This window comes from Oryx dammah, unplaced genomic scaffold (assembly GCF_014754425.2).
Source record: "Oryx dammah isolate SB20612 unplaced genomic scaffold, SCBI_Odam_1.1 HiC_scaffold_13, whole genome shotgun sequence".
In the NCBI taxonomy this organism is placed as follows: domain Eukaryota; kingdom Metazoa; phylum Chordata; class Mammalia; order Artiodactyla; family Bovidae; genus Oryx; species Oryx dammah.
Genome location: NW_024070197.1, coordinates 21,267,272 through 21,284,410, shown reverse-complemented (window position 1 = coordinate 21,284,410; position 17,139 = coordinate 21,267,272). Strand labels below are relative to the sequence as shown.

General features: G+C 59.4%; 1 protein-coding gene across 6 annotated transcripts; it reads right to left on the bottom strand.

Moving 5' to 3' along the window:
* Positions 1 to 23: 23 nt before the first annotated feature.
* SLC7A10 (solute carrier family 7 member 10) lies at positions 24 to 15,903 on the bottom strand. 6 transcript variants are annotated; one of them, XM_040253154.1, is made up of 11 exons: positions 15,694 to 15,903; positions 6,288 to 6,492; positions 4,017 to 4,168; positions 3,424 to 3,549; positions 3,199 to 3,352; positions 2,357 to 2,480; positions 2,168 to 2,271; positions 1,730 to 1,826; positions 1,381 to 1,530; positions 625 to 802; positions 24 to 382 (listed from the first exon to the last, which is right to left on the bottom strand). In XM_040253154.1, exons 1-11 carry the CDS (start codon positions 15,842 to 15,844, stop codon positions 252 to 254), a joined length of 1,572 nt encoding a protein of 523 aa, XP_040109088.1. In that variant the 5' UTR covers positions 15,845 to 15,903; the 3' UTR covers positions 24 to 251. The 6 variants fall into 6 exon arrangements, with proteins under 6 accessions (XP_040109088.1, XP_040109087.1, XP_040109092.1 ...); XM_040253153.1 differs by having other exon boundaries at positions 24 to 332; positions 15,694 to 15,876; XM_040253158.1 differs by lacking the exon at positions 1,381 to 1,530 and having other exon boundaries at positions 15,694 to 15,859.
* Between the last annotated feature and the right edge of the window lie 1,236 nt (positions 15,904 to 17,139).

Genomic DNA, 17,139 nt, shown 5'->3' with positions numbered 1-17,139 from the left:
GCCCAACAAGTTCCTGAGACAGGTGCACCAACAGCCCTGTTTTATGCACAAATCTTTCCAGGAAAAGCTAGCGGGGCAGTGCTGACAGGGGACCCAGTCCACGTCTTCAGGGCTTCCTTACCAAGCCCTTCTAAGAGTCAGAGCTCTTTTTATTTTTCCCCAGGAAAAAAATTTTTTTTTTTTTTTGCAAAAACACCTCCTCAATAAACAACATGTAAACAGAAACAGCTGCTTCAGGCTCCACAAATGTCTCATTGTGTCTTCAAGGGCTTGTCCGTGGCAGGCAGTGGGGAGGGCTGGCAGGGGCCATTTTCCTCCTCCTCTGGGGAGCCCTGGGGGTAGACCACGAAACACAGCTCCTGGCCCCAGCGTGTCACTGACTCTGAGGACAGACAGACAGACCAACACATGGACGCTGGGGTCTGACCCCGTGGGACAGGGGTCCTCAGGGAGCTGCTCTCTGCAAGCGGGACCCAGACACGTGAGCCACGCCATGGGCAGACTTCTGGTGGTGGCTGGGCCCTGTGTGGCCACCTCGGCTGCCGGGAGATCCCTGCTTTAGGGCAAACCCCAAAGAGGATCCTATCTCCAGGCCCCGCCCCTTCGGGGAGCTGCTCAGCTCACCTGTGAGTCTGTGCACACACTTTGGTTTGCTTCTCCAGAATGCTCCCAGGAAGAAGACGGGCACCCCCGTGAGGATGATGATAACGCCTACCCCACACACCATGGGCTCTGAGATGAAGCTGAAGACCAGCAGGAATGCCCAGAAGACCAAGTACGCCACGGGGATGAGGAGGTTCACCTGGGGGACAGCAAGCAGCAGTGCAGGACACCCCCCCCAGCTCTCCTGCCCACCCCCCAACCCTGGGGGTCTCAGGCCATTTCCTGGGAGCTGAGACCTGAGGAGCCCAGTTGGCCCAACTGTTGAGGGTTTGTCAACTTCAGTGCCTCTGAGCTCCCCACAGTGACTGTACGTGGACTGGCCACTCGCACTTGGCTGGAGGTGAATGATTTTCAGTGTTCCACATTTCAGGCACTGAGCACTTACTTCTCCAGCTCAAGGATTGATATGCAAATGGGAGGACTTTTCTTTTAGCTCGCTTTCGGGGCTTCCTTTTTGTGTGGGCTCGTGGAATCCTCTGTGACCGTGTCTTAGCCTTATTTTCCTGTCCATGAAGTGGGAGTATTCACAGCACCCACCTCACAGGGCTGCTTAAGGACTGAATATGCCAGTGCACACAGGGCCCCAGGCAGAGCCGGACACATGGCAAAGGCTGGCCTCCCCATTGCTGCCATCGCTGCCCCTGGTGCCCAAATGGGTAAAGGGGTGGCCCTGACTGCTTCCGGCACGTGGGCCAGCCAGTCCTTCCCCGGCCTCACCTTGATGGGCCTGTGGAGCGCCGGCCGCCTCCAGCGCAGCACGAGCAGGCCCAGGATGGTGACACCATAGCAGAGGTAGTTGATGAAGGACACGTAGTTGATGAGCGTGTACGTGTCTCCCACGAGCATGATGACTGCCGTGGCCCCGCACTGGGAGAGGACCGGGCTGAGGGCTGGCTCCCACCCGCCTCCCGTCAGCCCAGGAGGGGCCCTGGGCTGGCCAGCTCGGTCCAGGACGTCGGTGAGCCCGGCCCTCCCCTCCCACAGGGCCAGGCCTCACCCCCTGCCACCACCCAGGCTGCTGCGTGGCCCTGGCTTCCCTCCCTGCCAGTCTGGTCCCCCAACTTACACAGACGAGGAGGGCGGGAATAGGGGTGCAACGTCTGACGTGGATCATGGCTAGCAGGCTGGGCAGGTGCCCCTCTCGGGCTCCAGAGAAGCACAGTCTGGAGGATGGGGACAGACGGGTGGGGGCCATGAGCCTGGCCCAGGGCCTCCCTGCCGGCCAGAGCCCGACCTCAGCTCTGGACCTGATGGCCCTCTTGAGCTGTCACCTCTGACCGCCTGCTCCAGCAGCCCCACCGGGCAGTTTTTCCCCTCATCCAGCCTGCCTCCCTTCTGCTTCCTGTTCCTCAGAAATGGGATCAGGTCTCTGTTCCCCGGGAGTTCCTCGTCCCACCTTCAGGCGGGCTCCACCAGGCAGGATTTCCCTTCCCCCAGCACTGCTCCCGTGCACCAGGGCGGTGGCCTGGCCTCACCCTGACCACCCTCCGTCCAGCTTGGTCACCTGGAGGAGGTGAACAGGTAGCCATTGATCCCTCCGAAAGTGGAAAGTGCCACGGAGACGGGCATGACCCAAGAAAAGTAGCCCAGCAGCTTCTCCCCGAAGGTCTGGGTGGGCACAGAAGAGAAGCGGAGCGTGAGGTGGGGCAGGGGCTGGGCAGGAGCCAGGGACCAGGCGGGGGCCCCCACTCACCACAGCCACGGCATTGGAGGCCAGCAGCTCCTGGGGGGACATGGCAGTGAAGTAGGCGACATTGGTGAAAGTGTACACGAAGGTCACCAGGGGGATGGAGATGAAGATGGCACGAGGTAGGTTCCTGGGGACAGTGGTGGAGCGTGTCAGCATCGGTTCTTGCAGGGCTGGGGTGGGGCCTCAGGGTGGTATGGGGCTTTGAGCCCATCTCCTGGGGGGCCCTGGGGCAGGGGAGAGGACAGCCCTGCAATCTGTCTGTCTCCCCACCACCACTCAGCAGCCCAGCCTTGGCACAGCCTGGTAGGAGGAGGAGCCACTAATATCCTGGGGGAGGGGGCGGATCTAATGTCTGCACATGAAAAGAACGTTGCAGACAGCCAAAATCAGCTTTGAAGATCCTCAGAGTGTCCTTAGAGCTCAGTCCACAGGCCAGGGTCCCTGGGGACTCCCATCAGCATCCCCCACCCCCAGCCCCAGCTGTAACTGTTCACCGTCAAGGTCCCAGCCGAGCATCAGACAGAGCCATTGGCTTCTTTTCTAGGGACCATGTTGTGTGCACATGTGTAATTTTTCGGCCAAGCACATAGCTGGATCCATTTACAGGGAGACAATGAGACTCAGTGTTTCCAAGACCCAGCGAGGGGCCGTGACTCATCCACAATCATACAGAGCAGGGTCAGGCTGGAACACAGGCCTCCCAGCTGCCTTTCCAGAGCCTCTTGTGGGGATCAGCAGTGCAGCCAGGTTGATGACCAGCCCTGCTGGCCATAGCTGACCACGGGCCTGTGTGGGGAGGCCGCCTCTCCCACCCCTTCCCAGGGCTAGGCTGATGCCTCACTCACTTTCGAGGGTCCACCAGCTCCTCTGTGACGTAGTTGAGGAAGTTCCAGCCGCTGAAGGCGAAGGAGCCCTGGAGGAAGGCCAGGGCCAGGTGGCCCACGGACGGCATCATCCAGAAGTCAAAGGCATTGCTGGGCCTCAGCTCCTCAAAGTGTCCTGAGGGGTCCGGAGGCCAAGGGTCAGCACCGTCTCCCTGGCCCTGTGCCCAGCCCCACGCCCGGCCCTACCTTGGAAGATCTGGACAAAGCCCACGCCAATGATGAGTGAGAGGGCCAGCAGCTTCCCACCGGTGAACACATCCTGGATGCGCGTGGCCCAGCGCACACTTGAGCTGTTCACCCACGTCAAGAGCACTGCAGAGGAAGGACAGGAGGGCGGGTGGGTGAGCAGGCACCCGAGGCCGAGCCCCTCATGGTGGGCCACGGCCAAGTCCAGCCCCGGCTGCAGGATGAGGTGTCTCATGCAGCAGCCAGAGTGCCAGAAGCCCACCCCCTGAGGCCAGCTTCACGGGGGGCTGGCAGCTGGAGGGATGCCCCCTCTCAAAGTCCTCCTGCAGGGGACTTCCCCAGGGGTCCAGTGGTTAAGGCTTTGCTCTCCAATGCAGGGGTGTGGGTTCGATCCCTGAGTGGGGAGCTAGGATCCCACAAGCCTCCAAGCCCAAAAGCCAAAGCATAAAACAGAAACAATATTGCAAAAAATTCAATAAAAACTTTAAAAATGGTCTACGTTGGGGAAAAAAAAAGGCAAACCCCCAAGTCCTCCCTTGCAGGGCGGGTCCTGGGGACAGAGGCCCTGCCCACCCCCACAACTGGGCGCTCACTCAGGCAAGCCATGGAGAGTGCGCGGGAGGCTGCAGTCGGCGGGATGCAGTTGGGGAACACCGGCTGTAGCACGTAGTTGGAGAAGGTCATGGAGATGACAGCCAGGCTCGTGGGGTACATGATGAGCACGGCGCTCCAGAGCAGCAGGAAGCTGGAATGAGCCAGGGCCCGAGTGGGGCGGGCCTCCCGGGACCCTCCAGGCCAAGTGGGCCCAGGTGTGGGGAGCGGGGCTGCACCCTGAGTCCTGGTACCCAGGGCTGCTGCGGGCACCCAGAGGCTGGTTTCGGTCCTGGGAGGCAGGGCCCACCTTGTCGAGGTCTCTGCTCTATTGATGAGCTGTTTCAACAGAGATGATTGTACAGCATACACGGCTATGGGCTGTCTTTGGGCAGGTGTGGAGAGAGACTAGGGAACCCACCCCTTTTCTAAGGATACCTTAGAAAAGGTCCTCAGCCCAAGGCTGTTCCTGAGCTGGGCTGGGCTCTCCTGGGACCTCCAGTCCTGGCTCCAGAAGTAGTCCCCTGCAGAGCCCTGTGGCTACAGATTGCTGACTCTAAGCTGTGAGCCCCGAGGGACCAGACCTTGCAAAGCACCCTGGTAGGGTGGGAAGGATTCAGGTCCCTTCTGCCAGAAACTCCCCTCTGCAGGGTGTCCACGTGGGAGTGAGGCCTGACCTGTTCCTGGGGGCTCTGGCTGCACCCAGGGCAGCACCTGTCTGAGGGGGTGGTGCTGGCTGCCTGTCCACCCCACCTTGAAGGTGGGCACTGCCTTATCCAAGGATACCAGTGGCCTCTGGGGCACCAAGCTCAGTGGCTTCCTCTTGGTCCTGGCCTTTGCTCTATAGCCCTGCTTCCTTACTCCTTGCTGTACACATTCCCCCCATGCCCCACTCCTTTCACTTCTGGGACATCCTAGCACCCTGTCCCCCCTCTCATACTGGGTGCTCCCCTCTGCCCACCCGCCCACCCACTCAGTGTTAGGTGTCCCTGGGGTGGGGGTTGGGCCCTCCTCTCCCATCTTCTCAAGTATTCCAGCCACACAGTATGATTCTTCTGCTTTCATGGGTCCCAGGCCCCTTTGAGGACCCCCTCCCCAGAGAAGAACACTCCCAGACACACCCAGAGGAGTGTGCATGCCCTGACCACTCCATTCTCTTAAAGGCCCCTGACCACATCGCTCAGAACCACCCTTTAAATTCTTCAGCCTAGACTCCTCTGTGCTCCAGATACCCCACCCAAGGCCTGACTGAGCATCTCCTGGGTGTGTCGAAGACCCCACCCAAGTGACAAACCCCAGCCTGAAATCTCCCCCTCCCGATCAGGAACCCCCATCAGTGGAGTCTCGCTAAACCCCTCCCTCATGCCACACCGGCCACCACATCCCTGCGATTTGGACTCCTAAATGGTTCTGGAATCTTCCTGGACCTTTGTTCAGGCCTCAGCATGGCTCAGCTAGATGGAGCTTGGGTTCCCCTCCACCCACAGGCTGCCCAGTCCCCGCCAAGCCCTGGTGTCTGCCGTGGATGTGACGTCGCTTCTGGCTGCGGAAGACAGCCTAAGCACCCAGGCCACCACCCTCTGTACGTGCATCCCATCCTTCCTCACTGGTTGGCCAAAAAATCCCCACCTCCCCCTTCAAGCCTCAGCACAAACGTGTTTTCTCTAGCAGCCTTCTCCAGGTGGTGGGCAGCTATTTTCCTGGCTACTGGGCAGCTATCTCTTACACTTTCAGAGCAAGGCTCCTCCTGGTCCTGATCACATTGGAGGGGTTTCCCTTTTGCATTGTAAGCAACTTGATGACTGGGCCGGACCCTTTTATCACTGCGACCCGGCCCTCAGCAAGCAGCAGGTGCTTAGCTAACGTTCATGGTGACTAAAGGAAAACTAGAAGTTATTTAAAGAAAAGTTCTTGCAGAGCGTTAATAGGAATATCATGCCCCTCAACTGCCTGCTGGATGCTGACAGCATCTAGAGGTTTCCATAGTAAGGACTTTCTCACCTGTAAACACCTGGGAGGGAGGTGAGGCTTATTTAAAAGGTAGCACAGAGAGGTCAGGGGCCAGCTAGTGTCTGGCTGGAGTGGCATGGGCGTTGGTCCCACACACCCTGGCCTTAGAAGGCCATCCAACACTCCCTCCTTCCCTCCACCCACTCCCATGACCTCCCCAGGATGTGAGAAGCAGAAGAGGATACTGGGGTCCAGGGCCCCCAGTAGGCCATTGGTTCTGGAGAGGCTGTCCCCACCCCCAGCTGCTGGAGCCCCACACTTACCCAGCCAGGCCCCCAAAGATCTCAGTGACATAGGCGTAGTCCCCGCCAGACTTGGGGATGGCCACTCCCAGCTCTGCATAGCAGAGTGAGCCCAGGGCAGTGATGCCTCCACCCAGGACCCAGACGAAGAGGGCCAGACCCACAGAGCCAGAGTGCTCGAGGACCCCTTTGGGGGAGATGAAGATGCCCGAGCCAATGATGTTCCCTGTAGTGGGGAAAGGTAGGGAGGCGTCAGGTCTGGGGTGCCCCCGCAGGCCAGCCTCTCTGGGCAGGTCTGGATGCTGCAGTAAGGAGGGGAGCGTGGGCTGCTCCCTGGAGGTGGGCCTGGAGGCGTGTGCGTGCCACGGGCCCCTCAGACCCTGCAAGCCCCCTCTAGCCACCTCATTTCCCCTCCCCAGCCCCTGACACGGGCAGTGACACCTTTGTCTGTCCAGACAGGCTCCCTGCCAGAGATGAGTCCTGTTCCAAATTCCTCTGCCTCTCACTCTCACGAGGTGGGCCAAGCCCAAGCAGTGGCAGCCACTCCGGTGCCTTCCCACAGGGCCCAAGCACAGCCCCTCAACGCTGGCCAAGGCCTCCAGGCTTGTCAGCCTCCAGCCACCTCCTTCCTCCCGGTCTGCTGGCAGAGCCGGTCACTTAAAGCAAGACCTTGACCATGATACTGTTGCCACTTTCTTATTGGCCAAAATCCAAACTCACAGTGTCTTGGGGACTGGCACCTCCTCCAGGAAGCCCTCCTTGATCAGCTGGTAAGGTTCCCCCTCCCACTTCACAGCCCCAGATCCTGCTCCATACTCTCTTTATCTTCCATCTCCTATTTCCCTGTCAGAGAGCCCTTTGCCTGCTGGGCTCCTCCTTGACCTAGCACCCAGACTGCGGACACAGACTGAGAAGAGATCTGGTTTCCTGGTGTTCTTAAAATGGTTCAGCTTCTGGGCAAAGGGCAGTGGGGTGAGGGAGAGGACCTGGTGCATTTTCAGGGATGGGGTGGATGGTGGCAGGCTGGCAGGACTCGGTTGGCTCAGCCTGGGGTCTGGGCACAGATGCCTCTCCCTTGGGAACAGCCACTGGTTGCAAACAGGAGTTACTGCTCAAATCCCAGGACCACAGTGGGAAGTCCTGGTGGGGGCTCAGAAAGCCAGGAATCTCTCCTAGCTCAGGTCGCCTCTTGAGTCCTGCCTGCATGACAGGGCTGTAGTGAGGATTCAGTGAAGTACTATACGGGAAGCCTCAGCTCATTCACAGCTGCATCCAGATGGTCTTTGCATCTTCGGTGATTCTGTGTGTACTGTCTGAAACCTCACCTAGGGCCTCCAGCACACAGTAGGTGGTCAACACACACCTGTTGTGCAAACTGTGGGATGAGTGAATGGCCTGAGGTCCAAAATGGCACCCGTGCCCCAATGTGAGGGACCAATGTTCTCATCTGTGAAGTGGGTGCAGCTGTCTCCACTCGGCCCTCCCAGAAGGGGACTCTGGGCAGGAGCAGAGGGGGTGGCTGGCTTTCTAGGTTTGGGTGCCAGTGGAATCTGGCAGGTCATGGGTCACAGAAAGCCTGGCCTGCCCCTGGACTGACTCGAGTCTTGGAAGGATGGGCGCTGGTCAGGGTGGGACTCTCTGTTGACTCGTGGGGTCTGGGAGCAGAACAGTGGAAGACCCTCAGAGAGCCAAGCTGCAGGCTGCAGAGCAGGCTCCCCGAATGAGCAAAATGCTGAGCACCCACTTAACCCTGAGCTCCCTGGCAGTTAGGGCAAGGAGGATAATGCACTGGGTGACCTGGGCCTCATCATCTGTGCTAATGAATCCAGTCGTATCACTGGTGATGTACACTAGGGCCTGCCCAAGAGGAGATAACACCAGAACCCACAGGGCATGGGCTTCCCTGGTGGCTCAGCTGCTAAAGAACCTGCCCACCAATGCAGGAGACACAGGTCAGGAAAATCCCCTGGAGAAGGAAATGGCAACCCATTCCAGTATTCTTGCCTGGGAAATCCCATGGATAGAGGAGCCTGGCGGGCTATAGTCCAGGGGGTTACAAAGAGTCGAATATGACTGAGCACGCAAGCACCCACAGGCCACATAAATAAAAAAGTCACACTGCTGGGACCTGGGCCTCAGCCCATCCACAAATGGCCCCATCTGCTGGGGCCCAGGTGGGGAATGCCCGACCATGAGGGCAGAGTCTGCCGGCTCCACCTGCAGGGCCCACAGGCGGGTCTGGATGAGGACACAGCTGGGGCCGCCCATCTGCATGGACTCCCTGTTCACAGTCCTACCCCACCCCCACCCGGCCGACACAGATTTCCAGTCTGGATGGCCACGATGCCCCGCTTGGCTTTCCAGTCACATCCCAGGAGCCCTAAACACATCCAGATAAGGAGGAAAGAATTCCTGTCTCCCAGCCTCCCCCCAGGTAGGCTGTGCCCTCAGCTTGCCTCCAGAGGGAGAAGGGCCACCTCCTTCATTCACCATGGGGCCCGGGGCCTCGGTGGGCTCTCGGGTTTCTAAAGGGTCTTTGAGTTCACTCTGTCCAGTAGTAGAGCCTCTGTTCTCAGGACCTGGTGGAGCAGGATTTGCCAAAAGCCAGGGAGGTTGGAAGCCAGCGGGGGTTGGGTGGCCTTGGAAGGGGCTGGGTGCATCCAGGGCCCTGAGCCACGCGGCACCCCCACCCCACCGTGGGGGCCCCCACCACCCTGTACAATTCAGCCTGACAGGGCCTCACCAGGGTAGCCCTTTGGGAAGCCACACCTGGCACCTCGTCTCCCAAGGCTGGGATCTGAAAGGGACATATCACCAGTCATTGCCCACTGGTTGGAGACTTGGATGCTGGGAACTGGGGGGTGGGCCGGGGGTGGAGATTGCTATTGTTTTAGACACATGGCCTCAGGCTACAGTTCAGGACTTCTCCCCCCATGGCTCAAAGGGACACGTGTGCCAGCAGGTGTCTGAGGTCTTTGGGGACCTCTTCCTCCAGGACTGGACACCCTCCAGGCTCTGCCCAGGTCTGCGCTGGAAGGTGGCAGAAAACCCCTTCGAGGTCCACTGGCTGCTCTTGGTACCATGTGGGTGGGATGGGGCTATGCAAGGAGCAAAAAGGCTTAGGTGAGAGGCAGAGGGCAAGGAGGAGGGATGTTGCTGAGGTGGGCGCCTCCAGCAGCGGATGTTTAGGGGTGTGGAGAAGGGACCACAGAGCCGTAAGGGATGCCTGCCTATCGCTCCTGGTGGTGGAGGGTCCCATTCCTCCCTTCTCAGCCCCATGTTCAGTTCCGGCAGAATCAGCTCTGCAAGATTTGGTGAACAGCAGGGGACAAGTCTGGGCTTCCCTGGTGGCTCAGCTGGTCAAGAATCCTCCTGCAGTGCAGGAGACCCTGGTTCAATTCCAGGGTCGGGGAGAGACACTGGAGAAGGGATAGGCTACCCATTCCAGTATTCATGGGCTTCCCTGGTGGCTCAAATGGTAAAGAATCTGCCTGCAATGCTGAAGACGTGGGTTCAGTCCCTGGGTTGGGAAGATCCCCTGGAGGAGGGCATGGCAACCCACTCCAGTATTCTTGCCTGGAGAATCCCCATGGTCAGAGCAGCCTGGCAGGGTACGGCCCATGGGGTCGCAAAGAGTTGGACATGACCGAGTGACTAAGCACAGTGGACAAGTCCAACCTTTGGGGGATCCTGCTCTGGAGGAAGTGGAGGAAGGGCGGGGACCATGGAAGGTGGGGTGGGCTGGGGGATACTGCTGAGCACCTGGTCAGCTGTCTCAGTGGGCTGGAGGAATGTGTGTTCCGAGGCCTCCAGATTCCCCTCCACCCAATGGGACAGCTGCTCTGTGGTCCCTGCGGGTCCTCGGCAGTGCCAGAGCTCCCAGGAGGGTGGTGAGGATGAGTCCCCCCAACCAGGGGCCCCCCGCCAGTATCCTCCCGGCCCTCTTCCCTCAGCCCGAGCTGGGTGGTTTTTATCACATTAAGATGTTTGGCCTGATGGGGCTTACCCGGCTCCGTGGAGGAATGAAGAAAGGGCCATTGTTCCCCGGCTGCTGCAGTGCGTGCTGACCTATTTCTGGGAGGCAGTGGCCGACTATGGAGGTCGCCGGGGTAGACCACGAAGGTCGTGCCGGTGGAAGGGGCTGGCTGCCCTGGGTGTGTGTGGGGGGAATGTGCAGAGTCTGATTCGGGGGGGGGGTCGGGGCAGTCCTGTACCCCCATCCCTGAACAGGAGTCAGCTGTGTGACCTCAGGCCTGTGCTGCCCCCTTTAAGCTTCAGGTTCCCCTTCTGCCAGGAAGGGCCATGGGGCTCGGGGGGCAGCAGAGGGCTGGGACAACCCTGACTTTGGCAGAGGTATTGCTGGGCAGGATGGATGTGTCCTGCACAGCTGCCAGAGGAAACACGGTCTGCTCAGGGCCCTCTGTCCTCCCCTGTGGCAGGTCTCTTCCCAGCTCACTGGCCTCCGAGAAGCGATGCCACCTCCAGGAAGCCCTCCCTGATCTCCCACCATGATCTCTATAATATGGCCCCTCCTCCTCTCCCATGGTACCTGGAGGATGGCCAGGAAGTGATTACTTTATTTGCCATCCTTGGTGGACCCTGCATTCCCAGAGGGCAGGGACTATGCCCTGACCTGCTGAGATGAGGAGTGTGAGCCCCCTAAAAGGCCTAGGGCCTAGGCCCTCTTACATATGCCCGTCTTTTCAGTGAGCATGGCTATGACGGGGCCTCCTCCTGCCACACTGGCCTGCTGGCCCGACAGAGAACAGCTCCGGGGCTCCCGGGCCCTGTCAGGGACTGGCCATGGGCCAGGCCTCCTTCCCTTGCATTGGGCAATGAGTCCCAGCACCTCCCCGTTAGGATGTCACCCGTGAGATTGCCAGGGAAGAACTCAAAATTCCTGCTGGTAAGTCCCAAATGTCCTGGGACCATGGCAGGGCCGACGACTAGTTGAGAACCCCTAAATCTGAATTCAAACCCTAGGTCCCTCGTGGTGGGGGGCTGTGGACAAGGTGCTCCACTCTCTGAACCTTCTCATCTGTAAGATGGGGAGATGGGGGAGTGATGTGGGTCCGTACTCATCCCGTCTGCTACCTCAGAGGTCCTGGGAAGTGTTTATGAGTAGTCCCTATTGCTGTCTACTTTGGAGACACCCAGCCACCCAAGCTGGCCTATGGAGACCTGAGCCCCTGGGGACCTCAACACCCTGGGGTCAGCAGCCAGAGCCCCACTTTGGGGGCCTTGCTATTGCTCTGGGTGAAGCCTCTGCCTCCCAGTGTCCTGGTGGTGAGCACGTGTCAGGCACCCCTCTGGGGGACACAAGTGTCTGCTGAAGTCGTGGCAAAACTCCAGGGAGGTGAGCGGGGACATTTCCAAGACATGACTGAAATTGCCAATCAGCCAGTGTGTACCACCAGATTGACCCACTTTCCTTTTGAGAGAGTGATGAGCAGAAGGACAGAACTCTCTTCCCTGGACCTACTCATCTCACAGTCTTCCCAGATCAATGAATGGCAAACCAGGCCCCCAGCTGCTCAGGCTCCAATCCGCTATCACCTAGACTCTACTCGGCCACATCTTTCATCCAGTTCATCACAAGTCCTTTGGCTCAATCTTCCAGACATGCCCAGGACTGAACCTCCTCTCAGCACCTCCATTAGCATCACCCTGCTGTCTGCCACCATTATCTCTTACCCCGGTGACTCCTGACTGGGCTTCGGGCTTCAGCTCCTGTTGCCCGCAGCCTTTCCCCCACAGTAAGCCCCAGGCCGTGTCATGCCATACCATCCTGTTCTATTCCATGCTAGTCCACCCCACGCCATCCCTCTTCTGCTCAAAGCCCTCCTTGGGCTCCCATCTGACAAAGAAAAAGAGGCAAGGTCCTTACTGTGGCTGCAAGACCCAAACAGACTGGACCCCATCCCATGCCTGACTCATCTATCTATAAACCTCTCTCTATCATCTTCTCACCTTAGCACTTAATCATGACCCCGTCAGCTAAATACTCAGCTGGCTTATCTTGTTTGCTCTTCGACTTCTCACGCTGGAATGTCAGCTCCAGGGGGACAGGGATTTGTCTGTCCTGTCCCCTGTTGTGCCTCCAGCATCTAGAACAGGGCCCTGCACTGTTTGGTACCTAACTGTTGAATAGATGCATGAATGTGACCAGTGCTGGCCAGTCCCACCCTTATGGCTGGAGCTGCCTCGGCCCCCAAGGGTGTTCCAGAGCACACCAAAAGCATCTGATCCTGGGCTGGTGGCAACCTCAGGTCCCTACTTCCCTCATCTGCAAATTGGGGCTATGGTGAAGCAAAGACAGGCTGGTGGGTGAGGGTTCTGAAGAGGGCTATCCTGAGCAGCCCAGAATCTCCAGCCCTGGAGACAATGGAGGGACCTGGCTATGGCTGGATGCATAGGTACTGGCTCCTAAGGAAATGGGGTTCAGAAAGGAGACTCCAGAGCCCCAGAACACACTTGAGCCTGATCCACAAACATAGGCTGGATATTTGGGTCAAAGGGAGACAGTGGAGGCCAGGACAGCCTGGTCAGCAGACCCAGGTGGTTCTCACTCTGCTGAACCTGGGCACAGTCCCTCCTTGGGCATGAACTGGGGAGGTAGCTGTTTGTGGTCCCTGAGTCAGGACAAGGGATCCTGTACATACAGCCTTGGGTGGGGGTGAGGAGTCACAGGAGATTTCTCTGTCCACCTGTTTGTCTATTTATAGTAGAGTGAGGAGTTCAGTAAATCTTGGTTGGATGAGCTCCCAGCTTAATCCTCAACCTTCCCCTATCATGGGCTCTGAATCTGGCTCTGATTTTGCCCTGCACCAGAGCAGTGTGAAGAAGCACGCTGGACTGGGAGAGGAGTCCAATTCTGGTTCCAAATATCAAGTCCACCCCTTGCAGCAGGATCATTTAACTTTCAACAGCAGTTTCTATATCTATAAAGTGGTATGAAAATTCCCATCTTGCAAGGTGGGCAATCACGTGAGATAAAGGGAGACTGTGTTTTCATAATGTAGCCAGGTGTGTTTTTCTGAATAGATGGATGTAGTGATGTCTTGCACAGCTCCGGCCCCAGAGGACTCTTTTTCCTCCAGGCTGGCTCCCTATTCCCCTCCAGCTGTGCTTGCTTCAGTGGTCCTAAGCACGTTTTAGGTGGAGTCTTTTTCCAGCCCAAAGCCCTACTCAGCCCGAGGTAGGGGCTGCAAGGGGAGAGAATTACAGGTTCTTCTGGGAGAGTATTTGGAAGTTTTGGAGATAAGAAGAGTAGCTGCTAACAAACAAGAAAGATTATGAAGAAGGCTATAAAGTTCTCAAGACTTTTAAGGCTAAAATAGGACCCTTTGAAGATATTTTTTACTCTGACCAGGTTCCCCAGAGCAGGAAAATGGCATAAGATGTGGGAGATGTGGCCCCTGGAACAGTGAAGAGGGGGATCTTCAGGGTGTCAGGTGGGAGACGGTGGTGCAGTGATTCAGCCCACACCTGCCTCATCTGTCACCTTCTGGAACAGGTCCATTCTCCCCTTGTCTGTTTTCTGCCCAGGCTAGCCTCCCACCTGCTGAAACCCTTCAAGACTCCCCAAGTAGGGTTATAGGACCACCCCCGAGTGTCCTGGGCTGCAGTCAGATAATCTGGGCTCTGTTTTTGAGTCTGCCACCCTTGGCTAAGTCACTCCTAAAGCCCAGCTCAGTCTTCAAGGCCTGAGGCCCAGGGAACAGTGGCCCTGGGACAGCAAAAATGGCACGAGAGGCGGGGAAGCTGGGAGGGCAGACCTGTGCTGCACAGAAAAACTCCTGCTGAGTTAGCCTCATCTGCTCCCACCATCACCACCAGGGCCCTCTCAGGAGGTGAGACGAGCCAGCAGCCTCTGCCTGACTTAGGGGAGTGGGGATGGGACACGGGGAGAAGGCAGAGTAGGTCTATGTTCGAGGATGCTGGGTTTAGCTGAGGCAGCCCAGGAAGAATCACGTCTCTCTCTGCCCCTTCTGGGCACTGTAGCTGGTCAGCCTCTGGACTGCCTGGTCCAGCCACGATGTGTGGGTTTCCTCTTGCTGGGGGCACAGCTCCTGGAGAGGGTGTGGGTCAGGGCAAAGCTCTAGCCAGTACTCTGACTGAATCCCTGGAAGGAGCCTGTCCTCCCAGCAGACGGGCAGGGGCACTCGAGGTCAAGAAGGGCTCCAGACCAGATCAGGATCAGCCCCTAGAAGATACCTTTCCAGGTGCAAGGGGGTGAGACAGAGGAGTATCTGCACAGGCGCTGTGTCCTGGGGCAGCTCTCAGTGTGAGTGTGAGGGCTGACCAAGAGCTAGACCCCAGACTTGGCCCAGGAGCTCCAGGGCGGGTGGGGGGAGGCGGGCAGCGGAGGAGGAAGTGAAGACCCCAGACTGTCCTCCTGAGCCCCCAACTGTTTCCATCTCCAGGGATCCGAGGATGAGCAAGCAGCTCCCACTGAGGATGGGAAGCATGAGCAGGCGATAAAGGGAGAGCAGTCAAGTCCGCTCCATTCATGCTTCCAGCCCTTGTCTCCTGGGACCCTGGAGGGGGAACAGACTCCTCCCACAAGGGTGTCTGGGGCACCTTGTGTGAACACAGGTCTGGGTCAGCCAGTTCCTGAGGTGTCTGTGTTCATGACTCGGGACAGCAGGAAGAAAATCCCACCACTGTTTTCACTGGGCCCTGAGCCCTCTGCCTACCCCGAAGTCCCCATATGTGGGCAGGATGTGTGCACTCATTCTCAGGTGGGGAAGCTGGGCCAGAGAGGATGCGAGTGGGGTCCCAGCCCAGGAAGCCTCTCTGCAGGCGGGGTCTGCCCACCCCAACTCAGCTGCCCCATCACTGCTGATCCGCCCCCCTGTGCCAGGGTCCAGCTGCAAATCTTGGCACTAATTACATTCTCGGAACCCATTTCCACTCTGGGCTGTTCCTACCCGTCCAGGCTACCCACAGTCCCTCCTGCTTTGGAAGAATAAATCACTCACACGCTACGGCACCTGGACCCTGCACACCGTAGGAACTCTGCTGGAGCGCCAAGACCCAGAACTGGGGGGGCCTTAGCAGGAGGCCAGCTTACAGTGTCCGCTCACTTGGCAAGGCTCCTGCACTCAAGGCAGGACCACATGTGAGAGATGATAAGACCGAGGGAAACTGCCCTGCAGAAGTTTAAAGAAATAAGGGTGGCAGGAGGATTCCAGCGGTGGATGGGACCTGCACCTCGTTAGAGCGCTGAAGTCCGGGCCACTTGGGAACTCCGTGGCTGCTGTGTGAAGGGAGACGCCGCATGTGCCGCGGGCGTGCATCCTTCATCCATGGTCCACCGTCGCGGACCGCTAGGCGCACCCGGAGAGGGGTGCTCCTTGTCCCAAGCCGCTGTCCGCCTCAGGCCTCACCGCCCCAGGCACCCGCCCGCCCCGGTCCCGCTCACCGATGATGATGGTACAGGCGCTCACCAGCCCGATCTCCTTCTTGAGCGCCACCCGCTCCGAGGCGCCCGGGCCGGGACCCCGGCCGGGGGAGGGCGAGGGCGCAGGGCCCGGGTTCCCGCGCCCGCTCGGCTGCTGCGTGTGGCCGGCCATGTCGCTGTCCCGCCGCGTCCCCGCTCCCCGCGCTGCCCCGTCGGTCCGACCGGCCGCCTGTCCGTCCGGCTGTCGGTGCGCGCCGCCCTCGCAGCCGGGACAGCGCCCACAGGCGGGCGCATGCGCGGGCGCGGGGCCCGGGCCCTGAGCCCCGGCGGCGGGGGCCAGGGAGGGGCGGAAGGAAGACCGGCCGGCAGCCCCCTCCCCCACCTTCCTTAAAGGGAACTCTCCCCCCCTCCCCGTGGCTCTCCCCGTCCCATCCCGGGCCTGGAAAGAAGGAGAGGACTTGGGGCAGACTTAGGAAGAACTTCCCAGACCCAAGAAGTCTTAAGAAGTGGGTCTTCCCGCTGCCTGAGTTACAACCATTCCTGGGGTGGGGGTAGGGGAGCAGGGCTCAAAGGCAGGACTGTCCCTGCCCTCAAGGAGACTGAGGAAGCTGGCCAACATCATAGCCGTCTGTGTGCTGAGATCCACTGTGCGCCAGCGCTGCCGGACCCCTTACATCCTGGCACGGGTTCCTAGAGCGCGAGTGCCAGGAGAGGGATGGAGGTTGGGCCCATTCTCGGGTGGACGCTGAGCTCCCGGGATAGTAAAGGGAGCTGACGGAGTGGCTTGCGCCGAGGCGCAAACCCTTTCCCATGCCGCCTTGGCCGCCTTGGCCTCCAGACAGACGCTGAGTGGAGGCTGTAGGAGCTACAGTTCTCCGAGGGGTATAGGTTGTGTCCGGGATCCCCTCGAAGGGATCAGGAGACCCTAAGCCCGCGCCATCAAAAGTCTGGGGAGACGGGGTCAGGGTGAAGACTTTGGAGCCCTCAACGGCCATCCAGAGGGGACCCAGTGCCTCTGGGGGGCCTGGAAGGGCTTGGGCTTAAAACCCCACCTTCCCTCGCTCTCCGCCCAGCCCGGCTCTGCGCTGAGCCTGGCAGGTTCTACCCTCAGACGCCTGGCCACAGGTGAGAATTCGGGCTCGGTGCACCAGAACTCGGGTCTCTAGCGAAGGCCCCGCGCAGTCCAGCCCGCACCAGGAGACGAGGCCAGCTCAATTGCCCTGGAGATGCGGAGAAGGGGGCCCTGGCCTCTGGGGTCACAGGCGGGGGTCGGGTGTGCAGAGTCCAAGGGAGGTTGCCGCCGCCTCCTCCTCCCGGAAGCCGTCAGGACTGCGTAGCCCGGCCCCGCGGAGCAGACACGAGGGGGGCCGCGTCGGGGGCCACCAGGGCGGCGGGAGGGGAGAGTCTGGCACGGTGCGGCCGGCGGCGGAACAGCCTTTGTCCCTTCCTGGCGGCCGCCGCGACGCG

Excerpts from the sequence above, each read along its gene's own strand:
- SLC7A10 (XM_040253152.1), bottom strand. The coding sequence starts at position 15,844 with ATGGCCGGCCACACGCAGCAGCCGAGCGGGCGCGGGAACCCGGGCCCT. Across the intron at positions 3,550-4,016 it reads ACTCTCCATGGCTTGCCTGA|TGCTCTTGACGTGGGTGAAC; the intron begins GTGAGCGCCCAG and ends CTTCCTCTGCAG. Across the intron at positions 2,272-2,356 it reads CCTCCAATGCCGTGGCTGTG|ACCTTCGGGGAGAAGCTGCT; the intron begins GTGAGTGGGGGC and ends GTGCCCACCCAG.